The 17,236-nt window shown below is 38.0% G+C and overlaps 3 protein-coding genes across 3 annotated transcripts; 1 reads left to right on the top strand and 2 right to left on the bottom strand.

The window, feature by feature from the left end:
• LOC104777921 lies at positions 4,575–5,671 on the bottom strand. Its single transcript, XM_010502248.2, has 3 exons — positions 5,410–5,671; positions 5,267–5,313; positions 4,575–5,159 (listed from the first exon to the last, which is right to left on the bottom strand). The coding sequence occupies exons 1-3, from the start codon at positions 5,615–5,617 to the stop codon at positions 5,025–5,027; spliced, it is 390 nt and encodes a 129-aa protein (XP_010500550.1). The 5' UTR covers positions 5,618–5,671; the 3' UTR covers positions 4,575–5,024.
• Positions 5,882–8,656, top strand: LOC104777919 (ATP-dependent Clp protease proteolytic subunit-related protein 1, chloroplastic). Its single transcript, XM_010502246.2, has 9 exons — positions 5,882–6,234; positions 6,741–6,856; positions 6,996–7,205; positions 7,315–7,419; positions 7,598–7,660; positions 7,747–7,858; positions 7,977–8,038; positions 8,121–8,303; positions 8,408–8,656. The coding sequence occupies exons 1-9, from the start codon at positions 6,000–6,002 to the stop codon at positions 8,483–8,485; spliced, it is 1,164 nt and encodes a 387-aa protein (XP_010500548.1). The 5' UTR covers positions 5,882–5,999; the 3' UTR covers positions 8,486–8,656.
• Positions 8,522–16,461, bottom strand: LOC104777920 (nucleobase-ascorbate transporter 4-like). Its single transcript, XM_010502247.2, has 14 exons — positions 16,311–16,461; positions 16,001–16,098; positions 15,732–15,908; positions 15,548–15,648; positions 15,381–15,456; positions 10,419–10,478; positions 10,149–10,333; positions 9,964–10,060; positions 9,786–9,872; positions 9,638–9,696; positions 9,443–9,534; positions 9,286–9,363; positions 9,037–9,197; positions 8,522–8,941 (listed from the first exon to the last, which is right to left on the bottom strand). Exons 1-14 carry the CDS (start codon positions 16,399–16,401, stop codon positions 8,723–8,725), a joined length of 1,581 nt encoding a protein of 526 aa, XP_010500549.1. The 5' UTR covers positions 16,402–16,461; the 3' UTR covers positions 8,522–8,722.

Raw genomic sequence — 17,236 nt, 5'->3', positions numbered from 1 at the left:
AGTTTTGCCATCTACAAAACAGAACATGCATCTGTTCATTAGCACGCTGTATTTGATACCGAACCATGCAACAAATTTAGGACATGCGGTATTTGAGACCGAACCATGCCAATCACTTAAGGTCATGCGGTATTTGAGACCGAACCATGCCATTCAATTTATACTCAAATTTTCGTGGTTTGTGTCTTGTTTTTATCTCATAATTTTCGTGGATCAATATGCATGAAACAACAATCCTAGACAAAAATAATCTAGTATGCAAAGTTTTCCTTTTTCTAAAAATTTCCTTTTCTTTAAAATTTCCTTTTCTAATTTTAGGGAACTAGAATTTCTCTAGGGTTTCGAATTCAATTAGGATTTTAGGGTTTTGGTTTTTAGTAGATAATTAAGCATGATCGGATTCTAACAATCCTAGAACAAACAGTTTTATATTTTCTATATGAATTTCGGATTTAATGGTTTAGTTCTAGGGTTCTTATGCATCAAGCAAAACAATTAAACAATCATGATCGGATTTTAATCATAGCATAAACAGTTTAATTGCAATCAATCTAAACAACCTATAACAACCGATTTTTAAAGTTTTAAAGTTATAGGGTTTAGGATTTCAAAGCATAAGAACTTGTTTGTTGATTGTTTACTTGTAGTTTTAGGGTTCCAATAGATTTAAAAGATTAGGTTAGATTCATAGGTTCTAAGAAGGTTAGATTTTATTTACCTTCCACCGATTTGGGGTTGAACGGAATTGAACCGGGAGCTAAAGACCTCGGTTGTACCTTAAGTTGATCCACGAACCACGAACCTCGAACAGGATAAGAACACAAACCGATCACGAACAGAGCTTGACCACGAACACGCCTTGATCACGAACAGGGACCGATTGTAAGCTTGGATGAACAAGGGGTGAAAGCGGCGGCGGTTTTTAGGGTTTTAGGGTTAGGATTTTTCTCAGCTGATTTTAAAACAAGTCGTGATGATAACGTGTTGTGAAAGAAGAGAATACAACCTCTAGTTTCTCTACTTTCAGTAAGCGTGAGGTGGATTAGTTTAGATAATTTCATTTTGTATCTTGTTGATGCTAGGCGACTCTAGTTAACTTTTTCACTCCAATCCGACAGTAAATATAGCACTATAAAAGTGTGATGCATAATTGCCTGACTATAGTTTGTAGAAAAGTAATATGAAATTAGCTTATTTCATTATATTAGATTAAATATGATTTGTTGTTTATAGTCTAATTAAATTTTTATGTTTGTCTAATTTTAATTTTGTAATTTTATATTATTAATGATTAATTAAACTTCATATTTTGTTCTTCGTTCAGTCAGGTTGAAAGAGTTAGAGTATGTGGTGAACCTCTTTCTCGTACATAAACTTCTCTTATCGATTAAAAATTTCTGGTTAATATTTTAGTTCCTGATTAATTGAATTCGTATAATTTGGTTTTTTGATGATAAAATGATAAGCTAAACTCTAAATCATAATCTCTCGATGGCCAGAATTTGCATGTGCTGTATTATCCAATCACAAGGATATGGCGTCCAACGACGGTATGTTTCAAAACTACGAACTTTACTTCAAACTTTGGTTTTATTTGATGGGAATATGAGCTTTAACTCTTTAAAGAGAACTCAACTGACATTAAACGTTTTGATCATAGATTAATGGTGTCTTTAAGTAGCTTGTAGAAAAATAGTATATGAAAATAAATTATTTAGTTATATTAGATTAAGTATGATTGGTTGTTATCAGACTGTCGTCTTTCTTACCAACTGCTCTGACTTGGTGAAGATGGTGTACTCGCCTAATGAGTGGCCAGCTTTCACGCCTTATCTGGAGGATATTCAGGCGGATAAAGAGGAGTTTGCTTCATTTTCCTTAATTTACGTTCCTCACTCTCAGAATGGTAAAACGGATAATTTAGCACGACGTGTTCGTACGTTTCCGCATTTAGTTACCTTTGTAAACAATTTACCTTCGTATTGGCTCGTTTGAGCCAATCTTGTATGATGTTGTCAAAAAAAAAAGTATGATTGGTTGTTATTTAATAATCTAATTAAATTTTGTGAATAAAAATTATCTATGAAAATTATTATTTTAATTTTTTGACAATATGAGATACGAATTAGTACAAAATTAATACAAAATTGATTAGCCTTATGCAGTATTGTTCTCGAGAACAGCTCTTATCTTTGAGCTCAATACCCTCTGGTAATCTCATATAAATCTCATTATCCAGTGGACCATATAAGTATGCGGTTACAACATCCATTAACCGCAAATCCAGTTTTTCTCTTATAGCCAGACTTATTTGATATCTAAATGTCGTTGCATCCATCACAGGGGAGTATGTCTCCTCATAATCAATTTCTGGTCTTTGAGAGAATCCTTGTGCTACAAGTCGTACCTTATATCTCACGATTTCATTATTCTCATTTCTCTTTCTTACAAAGACCCATTTATGTCCTACTGGCTTTATATCGAATGTTGTCCTTAAGATCAGACCAAACACATTCCTCTTCTTTAAAGAGTTGAACTCCACGTCAATGGCTTCTTTCTATTTTAACCATTCTTTACTTTGAGTGCACTCTAAAATGGACGTGGGTTCATGGTCCTCATTTATCTCAAGTGCTACCTTATATGCAAATAATTCATCAATGTCGACATCCTTACGGTTCCATTGTATTCCAGACATGATATAATTGATTGAGATCTCATTATTATCAATACCTTTAGGACCTTGAGGTTCAGCGTCCCAAACCTCATTCAGTGCCATAGGATTTGTCGCGGCCATGTCTGTTATTTCCTTAACCTCGGTTTGATTTGCACATTTCTTAGATATCTGAGGGTTCTTATCTTTGGAACCTAATGGTCTACCTCGTTTCAAACGGGTCTTAGTTACTATTGGTGCATTACATTTCTTAGATTTCCGAGGGTTCTTATCTTCTGAACATCAATACATATTGGTGCATTACAAGCTGGTATGTACGATTTAGTTACTCTCTTTGGGTCAGCAAAGGAATCTGGCAATTGTATAGCTAGCTTTTGCAAATGTATAATCTTTTGGACCTCTGCATCACAGGCTATAGTCCGAGGATCTTGCCAATTCAAGGATGTTTGATTCTATGTTATTTCTTTGACCAGCTTGTTATTCTCTCCACCCAACATAGGAAATTCGGATTCAGCAAACTGACAATCCGCGTATCTGGCCTTAAATAAATCACCATAGTTGGCTCAAGATACTTAATAATGGTGGGAGAATCATATCCAACATATATTCCCATCCTCCTTTGAGGTCCCATCTTAGTTCTCTGTGGTGGAGCAATCGGCACATAAACGGCACACCCGATTGTTTTGAGATGGGATATGTCTGGCTCATGACCCGTTAATAGTTGGGATGGTGAATACTTATGTTCACTAGATGGCCTGATGCGTATTAATTCAGCTGCATGTAATACTGCGGGTCTCCAAGCCGACACATGAAGCTTCGACCTCATAAGCAATCATTAAAAATATAAATTACAAAATTAAAATCAGACAAACATAAAAATTAAATGCAACAAAGTAGTTTTCTAAGACATAATGTACCCTTAACAATAATCTAAGAAAAAATATTTCTCATTTTACAAAAATAATAATAAGATTGGAAAATTCTCGGTCATTTCGTGATCTTTGTTCTTCACCTTATATAATTCAGCCCTCATTTAACATGTTTTCCATGAAATTGACCTTCTTAACAATGAGATCTCGATGTTGATTTTCATGATAATTGTATCGGAACTTTCACCATTTTCTTCATGTTGGTTTGGTGTGCTTTTTTCCAGAATTATTTCTTTCATTTTCAATATATACATGACATGCTGGATCATTTATAGATCGAGAAGCTCATACTGAACTTGAAATTGATTCATTGAACATATGTGGTCAGAATATACTATAATTGTAATTTATTTTTAACTATTTTGATTTATTGACTGTAAAAATGATAAAATTTATAATTTAATAAAAGAGAATATTATTTTTAGTGTAATATTTAGTTTGCTGGTTAATAAAAAAAGGAAGAAAAAAAGTTAGTGTTACATTTACACCAAATATATTCAAATATAGTGCTAGCCAAGATACCAGCATTTCTGGGTTTAATTCAGGTCCAAGACTATAAAGTTTCCTCAAACTATTTTTATTGGTGATAAATTCTTTTCACCTTTGTAAAAGTTCGAGAGCAACATTTTTTTATCGGCTTACCAAGTTTGGACATCTCGTGGCTCTGTTTCACTCACAGATAAACTTAAAATAGTCGGTGGTAGCTAACTGTATACTATACTTTACATATACTTTATTTTGTTTTATGGATATCATCACATGTAATAACAATTAGATTTATGACTTGTGTTTAATTTGAAAGTAACTCAAATAAGTTTGGTAATTAATACGATATGAGTTTGTTCTCTTGTTTGGTTTTATATTCAAAGAAATAGCTGGCTTAACTTGAGACGCAAGAAACCCATAAGAATGCTTAGTAATACTTTTGTGTGTTTTATCTTGTTATGCAAACATGTGGGAGGTTCTTGAGAAGATACCGCTAGTGAAAGGCATTGTAATCTGGTCCCGGTGGAAACCATAAAGGATACTACAAAATGTGTCAAACAGATAACAGTTTATAACCAACCGGAAAACGCCGTGGACAAGCTTATCCACGAGTAGCTAAACAGGTTCAAGCAACATCCTTTGACTGCAAACACAGACGGTTTAGGCTCTTTCGAGAAAATTATCTCCCATGGAGACGAGAGACTACTAGCTGCAAGTCACTTCTCCACTCCACTCTCTTGACTGTGTCATTGCATACACAAGTGACAAGACTGAGCTTGGATTCTACTAGAATCATTCTAGGACTAGTACTCCTAGAATGTTGAGAAAGGGAAGAAACAGATTCAACCAAAACTTTAAGCAAGATTTTAAAATTACTGAGCTGTCTTTTTTACGGAAAAGTTTCATAGACAAACAAAAACTTATCATCATCATCGTAATCATTTGTTAGCTTTGAGCCATTCAAGAATCCGTTTCTCAGACTCACTGAGCTCTGCTTCTGTCTTTCCCTTTATAGATCCTTCAACAAACTCAAAATAGTCTTTATAATTCCTCTTGTAATAACCGTCCAATCTCTGTTTAATTTTCCCAACATGAACGGAAAAAGAAAAAAAAAATCATACGAAAATTTCAGACAAAAAGATAACAAAAAAGTGCCTTTTGGTATATAAATTTTTCATACCTCCTTATCATTCTTGGCTTTGTTTTCCTCAGTCTTCTTCAAATACTCTGTAACATTTCTTCCCCCAAAGAACATGCTGAGTTTAAGTACAAGAAACAATCAAAAATATAAAACAGCACATTTAAAAAGCATGCAAAAATTACTCTGGAGAAGTTGATCGCTGGTGGTCAAAGCAGCAGCGATGAATGAGGAAGAGGAGAAGAGGACGTTTCTGCGTCCTAAATCAGCGGTCCGAGCGGCTAAAGAATCGCGTTTGGTATCGTTTCTGCGTACAGATTGAAGATTGGAAGAAACATATTTGTTAACCGTTACTGTTAAAGCCATGAGAATGCTTTGGCCTACGGAACTCATCTTTCTCTTCTTCTTCCTGACCAGAGGATAAGATTCTCATTTTGTATCTGCAGTGTCTTCTTATCTTCACTACAGCAGAGAAACAAACAAACAAACAACTTTTCATTTATTTTTAAAGAGTCCCTTAACTATGCAAATTTACAATATAAACCCTTATATGATTCAAATAAAATTTTGTAGAGACAAAACCGGTTTAATAGACCGATTCTGGTTCGGTTCGAGATTTTGACTGTTACATCTTCTTCATCTGACGATAGCAAAAATGACAAGCAATCCCTAATTTCGCCTCAAAAGTTCCCAAAAAAAAAGCTTCGTTCTTTTTAGTCCATCATCATCTTCATCTTCTTCTTCTTCTTCTTCTTCGTTGGTAGCTGAATCGGAGATGGCGACTTCTCTGGTTTCTCCTCTTACTTCACAACTCAACCATGAAGCTATCTGTTCCAAGTTTGTGCTACCCAAATCGCCGTTCATGTCGGGATCCAAGCTTTTTTCATCGAACATGCCTTGCTCTACTGTTCCTAGACGCACAAGAAGATCACGCTGCCTTGCTTCTGCTAAAGATATGAGCTTTGACCATATCCCCAAACAGTTTCGAGGAGACAATCTCAAAGACGGAGGTTTTCCCTTCTCTCTCTCATCTTTCTTAGCTTCTCTCCTTCTGAGAGATTTGTTCTTAGGTCTCCAACTTTGAATTGAGTCACAAATTTTTGTATTTTACTTTTGGTTAGCTTACACGAAGTACCTGAGATAGGCCTTTAGTGACCATTTAATCTGCTATCATACTAAGTGTTAAGACGATGAATCGATGCAGCAAAGATTGCTCGGTTTGTAAATAAGTCGATGTTGTTTATCATCTAGTTTGTATAGCAAATCTTTACGGGCTTTGGCCTTCTCTAATGTCTTCACCTGGAGTTAGTTAGTTTCAGACAGACTAATCTCAGCAGAGTGAAAGTCTTTTGTTCTTGATAAGTTGTCTTCCTTGTAATGGGATGGCGAAATATATTAGCTTGATTGCTACAATCCTTGGTTGGAATGAAATTTATGCTTAGGAGAACTGTGTTTTCTTTTGTGCTCTATTTGTATTTGATCTGACATACTGTTTTACTTCGCCTTTTTTCTTTAGTGATGCAGAACTACAAGAATGTACCGCAATACTTTTACGGGCTTAATCCAGCTCAAATGGATATGTTCATGACGGAGGATAGCCCTGTCCGTCAGCAAGCAGAAAAAGTTACAGAGGTTTGTTTTCTCTTTAAGTCTTTCTTATCAGTCTATTCACAGTTATGAATATGGAAACGGCTAAATAAAAGGTGAACAAAGTTGAATCTCAAATATATGAATCTGGACTTGTTTGTTTGTTGTGCTACTTTGTGAACAGGAAAGCATCTCGTCTAGAAGAAATTATTTGGACAATGGAGGGATATGGAGTATGTCCGGTATGAATGCAGCAGATCCTAGAAGATATAGTATGAGTGTCCAGATGTACAGAGGTGGAGGTGGCGGAGGAGGATCTGCAAGACCAAGAACTGCTCCTCCAGATTTGCCTTCTTTGCTATTGGATGCTCGGATATGCTACCTTGGGATGCCGGTAAGACCGTCATGTCTCGGAAATTTGTTATTAAACCCATTTCTTTGCTACTGTGTTTCCTCTCCGCTCAGGCAATGTATCTTGCTCTTTTTCTGTATTTTGCTTGTAGATCGTACCTGCTGTTACTGAGTTACTCGTTGCTCAATTTATGTGGCTAGACTATGATAACCCAGCAAAACCCATCTACCTATACATAAATTCACCCGGGACACAGGTCAGTTACAAGAAGTTTAATAACATATTGTTTTTTGGTTGGTACTTTTCTGGCGTTATTCTGATATGCTTGTCACCTATTATGAGCTATCAATTCGGATTTTTTCCTCTTGCTTATGCCATGTCACCTATTATGAGCTATCAATTCACTTTTTTTTTGTCTTGGTTCTGCCATGTAGAATGAGAAGATGGAAACTGTTGGATCAGAAACAGAGGCTTATGCAATAGCTGATACCATCTCTGTGAGTCATCTCACGAAACTGTCTAAGCATTTATCTAGTGTGTTTTCTTTGCTGATTTGTGTCACCTTTTTTTGTGTGGTATAAAGTATTGCAAATCAGATGTGTACACTATCAATTGTGGCATGGCTTTTGGTCAAGCAGCAATGCTTCTTTCTCTCGGGAAAAAAGGTTACCGTGCTGTACAACCACATTCATCAAGTATGGTTCGATTCTCTTAATATTTGTAGTCTAACTTTGTATTTAGATCATAATAAACATATGATATATCAGTTGCACACTTGTGTAATCTTCTAAGTTTTGATCGTTAATGTTGCAGCAAAATTATATCTGCCAAAAGTAAACAGATCTAGTGGAGCTGCCATAGATATGTGGATAAAGGTGTGGCTCACATTCTTAAACCCTTATATGTAATTCCCCTCGAGTTTCTTCACCTGTACTGTAATGAATAATCCTCTGGCAGGCCAAGGAACTTGATGCAAATACCGATTACTACATCGAGCTATTAGCTAAGGGAACAGGGAAATCCAAAGAGCAGATCAATGAGGACATTAAGCGACCGAAATATCTCCAAGCACAAGCAGCTATTGACTATGGAATTGCAGACAAGATAGCTGACTCGCAGGATAGTTCCTTTGAGAAACGGGTAACTTTCAAATTATACTTTACATTCATTGAAACCAAGTCATCTTTGTGTGTTGCCTTCATTCATTTTATTCATGCTAAAATGGAAAATATATCTTGGTTTAGGATTACGACGGGACTCTTGCACAGAGAGCCATGAGACCTGGAGGAGGTAGCCCAACCGCTCCAGCCGGACTAAGATGATCAATTCCCACCAGAAAAGAAGAGGTTGAATCTTGATTTTCCTTGTCGCTCTGGGATATGTAGCTCTTACAATCTATAAGCAAAACACATGTAGTAGTAACATACAAAAGTGTTGGCAGAAAGGAAAAAAAACATTAGAAGTTCTCTAAGTGGAAAGTTATTTGCGGTATACATATATCTCTCCAGATGCAGGTTTCTCAGACTCTGAAAAAACCAAGTCTCGGGTTTTCGGGACTTTCAGAAAGAGGGGAAGAATCTGTTGAGGTTGTAAGGCAATGCGTAAAACTCTTCTGTTCGAGTATCAGTGTGGTAGACTCTGAATTTCTCCCACCAATGTCTTCCACTGTCTCTCCGCACCGAGGCATGTCCATAGCTATGAGTACAGTCCAACAAGAACGCTGCCATTATCCCAACAGTTGCAGCCGAAGAGAATATCACTTGCATTATCACATTGAACTTTGTTGTTGGCAACACCAGACACGAATCAGTACATAGGAGAAGACCAATATAAAAAATGATAATGAAGGTTTCTGTTTCTCTTGGACACTTACAGCGGAAGTACGAGTGTGAACAGGTCCACGACCAGAAATGAATAGATATTCGGTGAAGTATTGTGCAACAGAGAGACCGATGAAGATGGAGAAGCCGAGGATAAATTTAGTCCTAAAGCTGTTTAAGTTGCAGAATTGAAGAAGGCCGAGTCCTGCAGAAGCTGTTCACAAGGTCATCTGCTTAATCCAATAATTTATATAGAAGCTAAATGGATCAGAACGAGTTTGTGTTTTTTAAGTTATACATACCAACATAGGCGAACAGAACACAGTACACAGCTGCAAAAATCGGTAATGGTATAGATGCGAGAACAGCCCCAAACTTCCCTGTTTTTCACCAACTTAAGCAGTCAATTACAAAAAACAAAGACCAGTTTCGGAGTGACTTCACGGGTTAGAGCATTACCGAAAATAGAGAAGAAGATCATGAAACCTGCAGATATCTGAACCACTCTTCTGCTCCCAACCTTCGTTAATCCTAGAAGCCCTGTATTTTCACTACACATAACAAGATCAAACCAAAACCTAGTTTAAGAGTCCAAAAACTAGTTTTCTTGATTGTAGAAAAGCTTCAGAGCAGAAAGAGAATGGTTTCCATTACACCAAAGCTGTGGAACCAGTTGCTGTTCCAAACAGTCCATCCAGCAAAACAGCTATGCCCTGTTTTTATTCAATTCCCACAAAGCACACACATCGGACTCACATACTAACATTCTTGAAATCAAACCTTATATAACAATCCGTTTTACCTGCCATCCAATGCCACGGCTAAGTACCGAGGGAGGGATATGTGTTGCGCTGCCAAATCTTGAAGCAGCGATGAAGGATCCTGTAGTCTACTCTCCATTGAACAAAAGACAAGGTGATCTTTCCGAAAGATACGTCATTCCATAAACCTAAAAATGTGAATTGAAATGGTTACAAAACCTCAACAATCGCCACATAAGTAGCTGCCATCATTGCGAATGCATCGCTTCCATGAAAACTTGGACGTCCCCATTGCAATGGATATGGAACTCTCACCCTAAGAATGTAAAAATAAATTGTCAAGAGATTCCTGTGTTTGTTACTGAAACAGAGGAGATCCAGTGAAAGATGGAAGATGATCAGACCATGGAGAAGCACTAATGAGACCTGACCGGTCTGTTCGACAACTGAGCTGTGTATTATCAGGTCTTTTGTCGTAAGCTCCAGCTGCAGTCAGAATCTCTGCGTAAGCCCAGACGATCGCTATTGTAAACAGAACAGCGAATTGCTCGCATATCGATCTTTTACACTTGAACAAGTGAGGAAGATACTGACAAACATTCATACAACCATTGTCAGAGACTTATGAAATGATAAAGGTTTTACAGAAAATCTCACAAAATTAACCAAAAAACCTGAGATAAAATTATCAGTATGATCAATGCTGGGAGTCCAACTTCTATACATCTCGCAAGCTGTAACAGAAAGACTTAATTAATCTCCTCTCACCGACTCACCCTAAAAAACTCCTAAACCAATTCGACTATGTTTCTTTAATGGAGAATAGAGAATAGAATGTTTACATATTTTAGATATGTGTATATTTAGTTTATACTTATCGTATATTCTCTTAGCTTGATCTCCAAGTTTTGTAAAATTGTATATATACTCGACCTTTAGGTCCAAAGCAATACACAGAAAATTCAGTCTTTGATCTCTTCTTTATTTATCATTGTATCAGAGCGGGCATAAAATATTTTCTGATTTGATCCTGATATTCGATCTCTTTGTTGAACCTATCTTGATTTTTCTGTGACAATGACCGAAGACGTGAAGAACATCGAATCGAAACCGAAGACGATGGAAAATCTACGACGAACGATTTCTCCATATGACTTGACCTCGAACGACAATCCCGGAAGCATCATATCGCGTCCTCTCTTGAGAGGAGATAATTATGAAGAGTGGGCTATCAACTTGGAGACCGCTCTTTACTCACGAAAGAAGTTTGGGTTTCTCGATGGATCCATCAAAGCTCCGACCGAAGGATCACCGGACTTTGATGATTGGAAGCCAATCAATGCACTAATTGTCTCTTGGATTAAAATGACAATCGAACCTAAGCTGCTGTCTAATATCTCGCATAAACCGCTGGCACGAGATTTGTGGGAACACATAAGAAAGAGATTTCGTGTTACCAACGGACCTCGTGTTCAACAGTTGCGAAAAGAACTTGCAAATTGTCAACAAGCTGGGATGAGTATTGAAGCATACTACGGAAAGCTTACGAAGATTTGGGATTGTCTTGGATGTTATCGACCTCCGCTGAGCTGTACATGTGGTCTTTGCACATGTAACTTCAGTGCTGAAGATGAGAAGAGAAGAGAGGAAGATAAGGTTCATGACTTTGTGATGGGACTCGACGAAGAAGTTTACGGAATGGTGAAGTCAAACTTGCTTTCTCAAGAACCGTTGCCTACTCTCGAGTATGTTTACTTGAAGGTGACTCAAGATGAGGATGCTCGACTGAAGAAAAAGAATCCTGAAGAGAAACAGGAGAACATGGCGTTTGTAGCGCAAATTCAAAAGCCAAAGTATCGAGGAGATGACAGAGACGTTGGAGTTGTTTGTTCAAATTGTGGACGAACAGGACACCGATCTGAAACGTGCTTTCAAATCTTAGGATTTCCAGAGTGGTGGGGTGACAGACCACGAAATCGTGTGGGTCGTGGAAGAGGAGTTGCACCACCAGCCAGACTCTCACGAGGAAGAGGTGGAGTTGCCCGTGCAAACGTGGCAAGAGTAGTTGGTCAACCAACAGTTGGTGTTGCGAACGTAGCCGTCACGGATGCGGATAGAACAGCGGTGTGCGGTCTTACAGACGAACAGTGGCTCAGCGTCAAGCGTGTGATGAACGCTGCAGCCATCGGAGCAGATGAACAATCCTCGGGTAAGTTGATTTCTCCCTCTTGGATAATTGATAGCGGAGCGACACATCACTTGACATGTAAGAAAGAGATTCTTACAAACCTGAGAACATCGACACCAACGCAGATAATTTTGGCTGATGGTCGGATAGTAGTAGGAAATACAGTCGGAACAGTTGTGTTGAACTCTCATCTAAGTTTGATTGAAGTGTTCTACATAGAGAACTTAGGGTTTGATTTGATATCGGTTTCACAGTTGATGGAAGAAAATAACTGTGTTATTCAAATGTCTGTTCCGTTTTGTGTTGTTCAGGACCGCACTACGAGGATGCTGATTGGGATAGGTAGACCTCTTGGAGGGTTGATGTACTTTCAGAATATGGAGATAGTTGCAGCGGCAAAGGGTCACACAAGTCAGTCTGTGGAGTTGTGGCATAGACGTCTGGGACATCCATCTTTGAAAGTAGTGCAAAAGTTGTCTGGTTTTGGTTTTAGTAGTGATAGTAGTGATTTATCGAATAAAGCGTGTGAAATTTGTGTCCGCGCAAAACAAACTCGTCGTTCTTTTCCTTTAAGCAATAATAAGACTTCAGAGATTTTTGAAATGATTCATTGCGATGTTTGGGGTCCGTATAGAACTCCATCGTTCTCAGGAGCAAGATACTTCCTTACCATAGTTGATGATTACTCTCGTGGTACTTGGATCTATCTCATGAATGCAAAAAGTGAAACTTCAACAAAGTTGAGATATTTTCTTGCTTTGGTTAAACGACAGTTTGGGAAGCAAGTTCGAACAATACGTAGTGATAATGGAAGCGAATTCATGTCACTAACGACATATTTCTTAGAACAAGGGATACAACATGAGACGTCTTGTGTTGGAACACCGCAACAGAACGGATGTGTGGAGCGAAAACATCGTCATTTGCTTAACGTGGCTAGAGCGGTCATGTTTGAGGGACACTTACCGGTTGAATTTTGGGGAGAATGTGCACTTGCGGCTGCTTATCTGATTAATCGAACACCATCTCTAGTATTACAAGGGAAGACACCCTATGAAGTGTTGTATGGAAAACAGCCTTTGTATGATCATCTTCGTGTGATAGGATGTGTTTGTTACATTCATAACCAAGATCATAAAGGAGACAAGTTTGTGAGTCGCAGCAGAAAGTGTGTTTTTGTTGGGTATCCTCATGGAAAGAAAGGATGGCGTGTGTATGACATAGAAAAAGAAGTGTTTGTTGTTTCACGAGATGTGGTGTTTCGTGAGGACACACTTCACTTCTTGTCTTCGCAGAGAAGTGAAACTGAAGATCCATTTGTGGACAAAGCACAAGTGGGTTCTACGACTAACGATGATCAAAGAGACTTTGTAGAAGCTGATAAGGTAGTTGTGACAAGTTCAACTCAAGATAGAGTTGACGTATCTCTATCATCGAGCGACAGTGATAGTAATGATATCTCTGACGGTGACGTTGAAGGAGATGATGTCGTTGAGCAGAACGCAGATGATACACACGAACCAGAACAAAGTACGGCACCTCCGCGTGCTGGGAGCAGAGAACGTAAACAACCTGGATATCTCAAAGATTATGACACAAGTTTTGTATGTGTTGACTCGGACAAGCCTTACCCTATTGCTGATGTGGTTTCATGTAGTAGGTTTTCTGAAAGTCATAAAGTGTTCTTAGCTGCAATTACTAGTGCACATGAACCGCGGAGCTTTGCAGAAGCAATGAAAGATGATCGATGGAGAAATGCAGTGGGTAGTGAAATAGGGTCACTTGAGCTGAATAAGACATGGACACTTGAGGATTTAACAAAGAATAAAAAGGCAATTGGCTGTCAATGGGTGTTTAGAGTTAAGCATCGTTCGGATGGAACAGTTGAGAGGTATAAAGCGAGACTAGTTGTCTTAGGAAATCGACAGGTTGCTGGAGTAGATTACGGTGAAACATTTGCTCCAGTTGTTAAGATGACTACGGTGAGAGCCTTTCTATCTGTGGTTGCAGCTCGTAACTGGGAGGTACATCAGATGGACGTACATAACGCTTTTCTTCACGGCGATCTTGAAGAGGAAGTGTATATGACGTTACCACCTGGATTTCCTTCCCGACACGATGGTAAAGTATGTAGACTGCGGAAGTCGCTATACGGTTTGAAGCAGGCTCCACGTTGTTGGTTTGCTAAGCTTGCCTCTTCACTTGAAAAGTATGGTTTTGATCAGTCCTTTGCGGATTATTCTCTGTTTGTTTACAAGAAAAATGGAGTCGAAATTAGAGTACTGGTTTATGTGGATGACTTGGTCATCACGGGAAACACTGTACGCGCGATCGAAGAGTTTAAAAAATATCTTAGCACATGTTTTTACATGAAGGATTTGGGTGTGTTAAAATATTTTTTAGGCATCGAAGTCTCGAGAAGTCCAAAGGGGATTTATTTGAGTCAAAGGAAGTATGTGCTTGATCTTCTAGCGGAGACTGGGCTGTTAGATTCGAAACCGATATTTTTTCCTCTTGAGCAACATCATCGACTTGGTTTGGCAGTTGGTCCATTTCTTACAAACCCGGAATCGTATAGACGACTAGTTGGTAAATTGATTTATCTTGGTGTTACTAGACCCGACCTCACATACTTTGTTCATATTCTGTCTCAGTTCATGAGTGCTCCGCGAGAGGAACATTGGGATGCTGCTGTTCGGGTTCTTCGATATTTGAAAAGTAGTCCGGGGCAAGGTATATTGCTTCGAGCGGACTGTGATCTTCAAATCACCGGGTGGTGTGATTCCGACTACGCCGGCTGCAAACTAACACGACGTTCTTGTACGGGCTGGTTTATTCAACTTGGACAGTCACCAATTTCTTGGAAAACGAAGAAGCAAGATGTGGTCAGTCAATCGTCGGCCGAAGCCGAGTATAGAGCAATGGCTATGACAACAAAGGAGTTGAAATGGGTGAAAAATCTTCTTCTCGATTTAGGTGTGGTGTTGACGCAACCGATGCGTCTTTACTGTGACAATAAGGCTGCTCTACACATTAGTGCGAATCCGGTGTTTCATGAGAGAACAAAACATATCGAAAAGGACTGTCATTTTATCCGCGATGAAATCAAGGCAGGACGTATTGTTGCAGCTTATGTTCATACGACAATGCAACTTGCGGACATTTTCACTAAAGCATTGGGACAACGGGAGTTCGATGAGTTTCGAGACAACCTAGGCATTTTGGATCTTCATGCTCCAGCTTGAGGGGGGTAATGGAGAATAGAGAATAGAATGTTTACATATTTTAGATATGTGTATATTTAGTTTGTACTTATCGTATATTCTCTTAGCTTGATCTCCAAGTTTTGTAAAATTGTATATATACTCGACCTTTAGGTCCAAAGCAATACACAGAAAATTCAGTCTTTGATCTCTTCTTTAATTATCATTCTTGCATTTAATCTTACCTGAGGAAACGCAAAGGCGACAAGGCCAACGCCTGTGAGAATCACGAGAGGAGCAGCCGAAAGAGGAGTAAGAAACCTGAAAACAAAAACGAAAAAAATCTTTAGGGTTAAAAGGGTTTCTTGTACTACAAGTAGTTAGACAAAGCTTTAATCTTGTTTCTCCGGACCTGACCAAGATCCTCCACAAACCGAAGAAACCCATAATCATATGACATATAGAAGCAATGATAAGAGCTCCTTGAATTGCTCTCATTGTCTCCTCAAATCTCTGCAATGACCACACAAGCTTTTCAGTGTTCGATTTGCAAATATCTTTAAAGAATGAATGAAGAAAACGGATTGTGATCTAACCAGGTGAGGGTGGAGATAGTAAGTGAAACGGTAAGAGAAAGTGATGTAAAGAGCAGGGATGACGTAAGCATAAGAAGCTCCGATGACGACAGGGAGTCGACTCCCGAACAAACTCTGTAGCAACGTGTTTATTCCGGACACGAACAACACTGTGTTGATCACTTCTGCTTTCTCCACCTGAAACGTCGTACGTTGTGTTTACTGCGAGACTACTCTGTTTATGAATTTATAAGTAATAATTTAGATGAGATTAGCGTTGTACTGCTTACGTCGCCACCACCCATGAGAGGGACGAGTATGGAAGGTATGATTACAGTAGCACCAAGCATTACAATGTAATGTTGAAACCCAAGAACTATGCCTTCCGCTGCATTATTAATCATATCAAACCTCATCAATTTGTTAGTACTTCTAACATATACGAAGACAAGTTTAGACAACTTAGACAAATATGAGTATACCATTCATCACTATTGGTAACACATAAATTCTTAAATATTAAACATCAATACTACTACTAATATAACAAATAACACACAATATATTAACCAAAAAATAAATGATAGAAAAAATGCATACGCCAATTAGGAGAGCTCGAGACACAAAATTCGACTCCTGGAAGCTGATCTTTAACCGGAAATGGTGCAAAATCATCGTTCTTTGTCGCCATAATTATTTGTTGCTGCTCTCTCTCTAGTCTCTTTGTGAAAGCTATAAAATTTACATTACGGCTTTGCTTAAAACAGATTCAGAAGTGGTAATTAAGCGTTAGGCGGGCAACTTTGTTGACTCTTTGTTGCTTTTCTTAATTTATGTTCTTGTGTTCTCGTGCACGTAATTAACCACTAGCTAATGCAATATGTAGAAAAATGAACCGGATTAGACCACTGGTTTTGACTTATCCAGAATTTCCCACTTGTCTAGTACATATGATGTTCTAGTATTCAAAATACCAAATTATTCCCATCTTAATGCCAAAAAAGTATACAACTAACTCCATCCACCACTTATACAATTTCTTTTTTACAAAGTTCATACATGACTAATTGGTATGACTTATTGTGTTGGCTTGATCAAAATAAAATTAAAAATCGATATGATAGTATTACAGATTTAGCGACGTTTAATTTCAATTTAAAGTATATATATCAGAATAATACATATGATGGGCATATAACTATGATATTTTCAGAATAAACTTTTAAGCAAAACACTTTTTTTAATGAGTTTTGTTGCAATTGTTACTTGAATTGTTATACCTAGCTGTACATATTTTCACATCATAAATTTCTGTGGGCTCATCACTTTTCTAGAGTTTTTTTTCCAGTTCTTACAATAAAAAGGCAGTGCTAATTGTTAACAAATTGTTTTGTATGGAATTGATTGCACATTTTTATTTTGTTTACAATTTCAACTTTTCTGGGCCAATTTTTGATAAACTGAAATAACATTTTGAAAAAATTATCACAACTACCTCAATCAGTGGTAGTCTCAACTCTCAACAA

This window comes from Camelina sativa, chromosome 3 (assembly GCF_000633955.1).
Source record: "Camelina sativa cultivar DH55 chromosome 3, Cs, whole genome shotgun sequence".
In the NCBI taxonomy this organism is placed as follows: domain Eukaryota; kingdom Viridiplantae; phylum Streptophyta; class Magnoliopsida; order Brassicales; family Brassicaceae; genus Camelina; species Camelina sativa.
The sequence above is the reverse complement of the archived record's forward strand: the minus strand, read 5'-3'. Positions and strand labels throughout refer to the sequence as shown.

What these genes read in the sequence shown, in the direction of transcription:
- LOC104777921 (XM_010502248.2), bottom strand. Translation starts at nt 5,617, where the DNA reads ATGAGTTCCGTAGGCCAAAGCATTCTCATGGCTTTAACAGTAACGGTT. An exon ending in CAGCGATCAACTTCTCCAGA is followed by an intron (nt 5,314 to 5,409) that starts GTAATTTTTGCA and finishes GAAATGTTACAG; the next exon opens with AGTATTTGAAGAAGACTGAG. An exon ending in AAGCCAAGAATGATAAGGAG is followed by an intron (nt 5,160 to 5,266) that starts GTATGAAAAATT and finishes AAAATTAAACAG; the next exon opens with AGATTGGACGGTTATTACAA.
- LOC104777919 (XM_010502246.2), top strand. Translation starts at nt 6,000, where the DNA reads ATGGCGACTTCTCTGGTTTCTCCTCTTACTTCACAACTCAACCATGAA. An exon ending in AAGCAGAAAAAGTTACAGAG is followed by an intron (nt 6,857 to 6,995) that starts GTTTGTTTTCTC and finishes CTTTGTGAACAG; the next exon opens with GAAAGCATCTCGTCTAGAAG. An exon ending in TATGCTACCTTGGGATGCCG is followed by an intron (nt 7,206 to 7,314) that starts GTAAGACCGTCA and finishes TTTTGCTTGTAG; the next exon opens with ATCGTACCTGCTGTTACTGA.
- LOC104777920 (XM_010502247.2), bottom strand. Translation starts at nt 16,401, where the DNA reads ATGGCGACAAAGAACGATGATTTTGCACCATTTCCGGTTAAAGATCAG. An exon ending in ACTATCTCCACCCTCACCTG is followed by an intron (nt 15,649 to 15,731) that starts GTTAGATCACAA and finishes TGGTCATTGCAG; the next exon opens with AGATTTGAGGAGACAATGAG. An exon ending in GCCGTGGCATTGGATGGCAG is followed by an intron (nt 9,697 to 9,785) that starts GTAAAACGGATT and finishes GAATAAAAACAG; the next exon opens with GGCATAGCTGTTTTGCTGGA.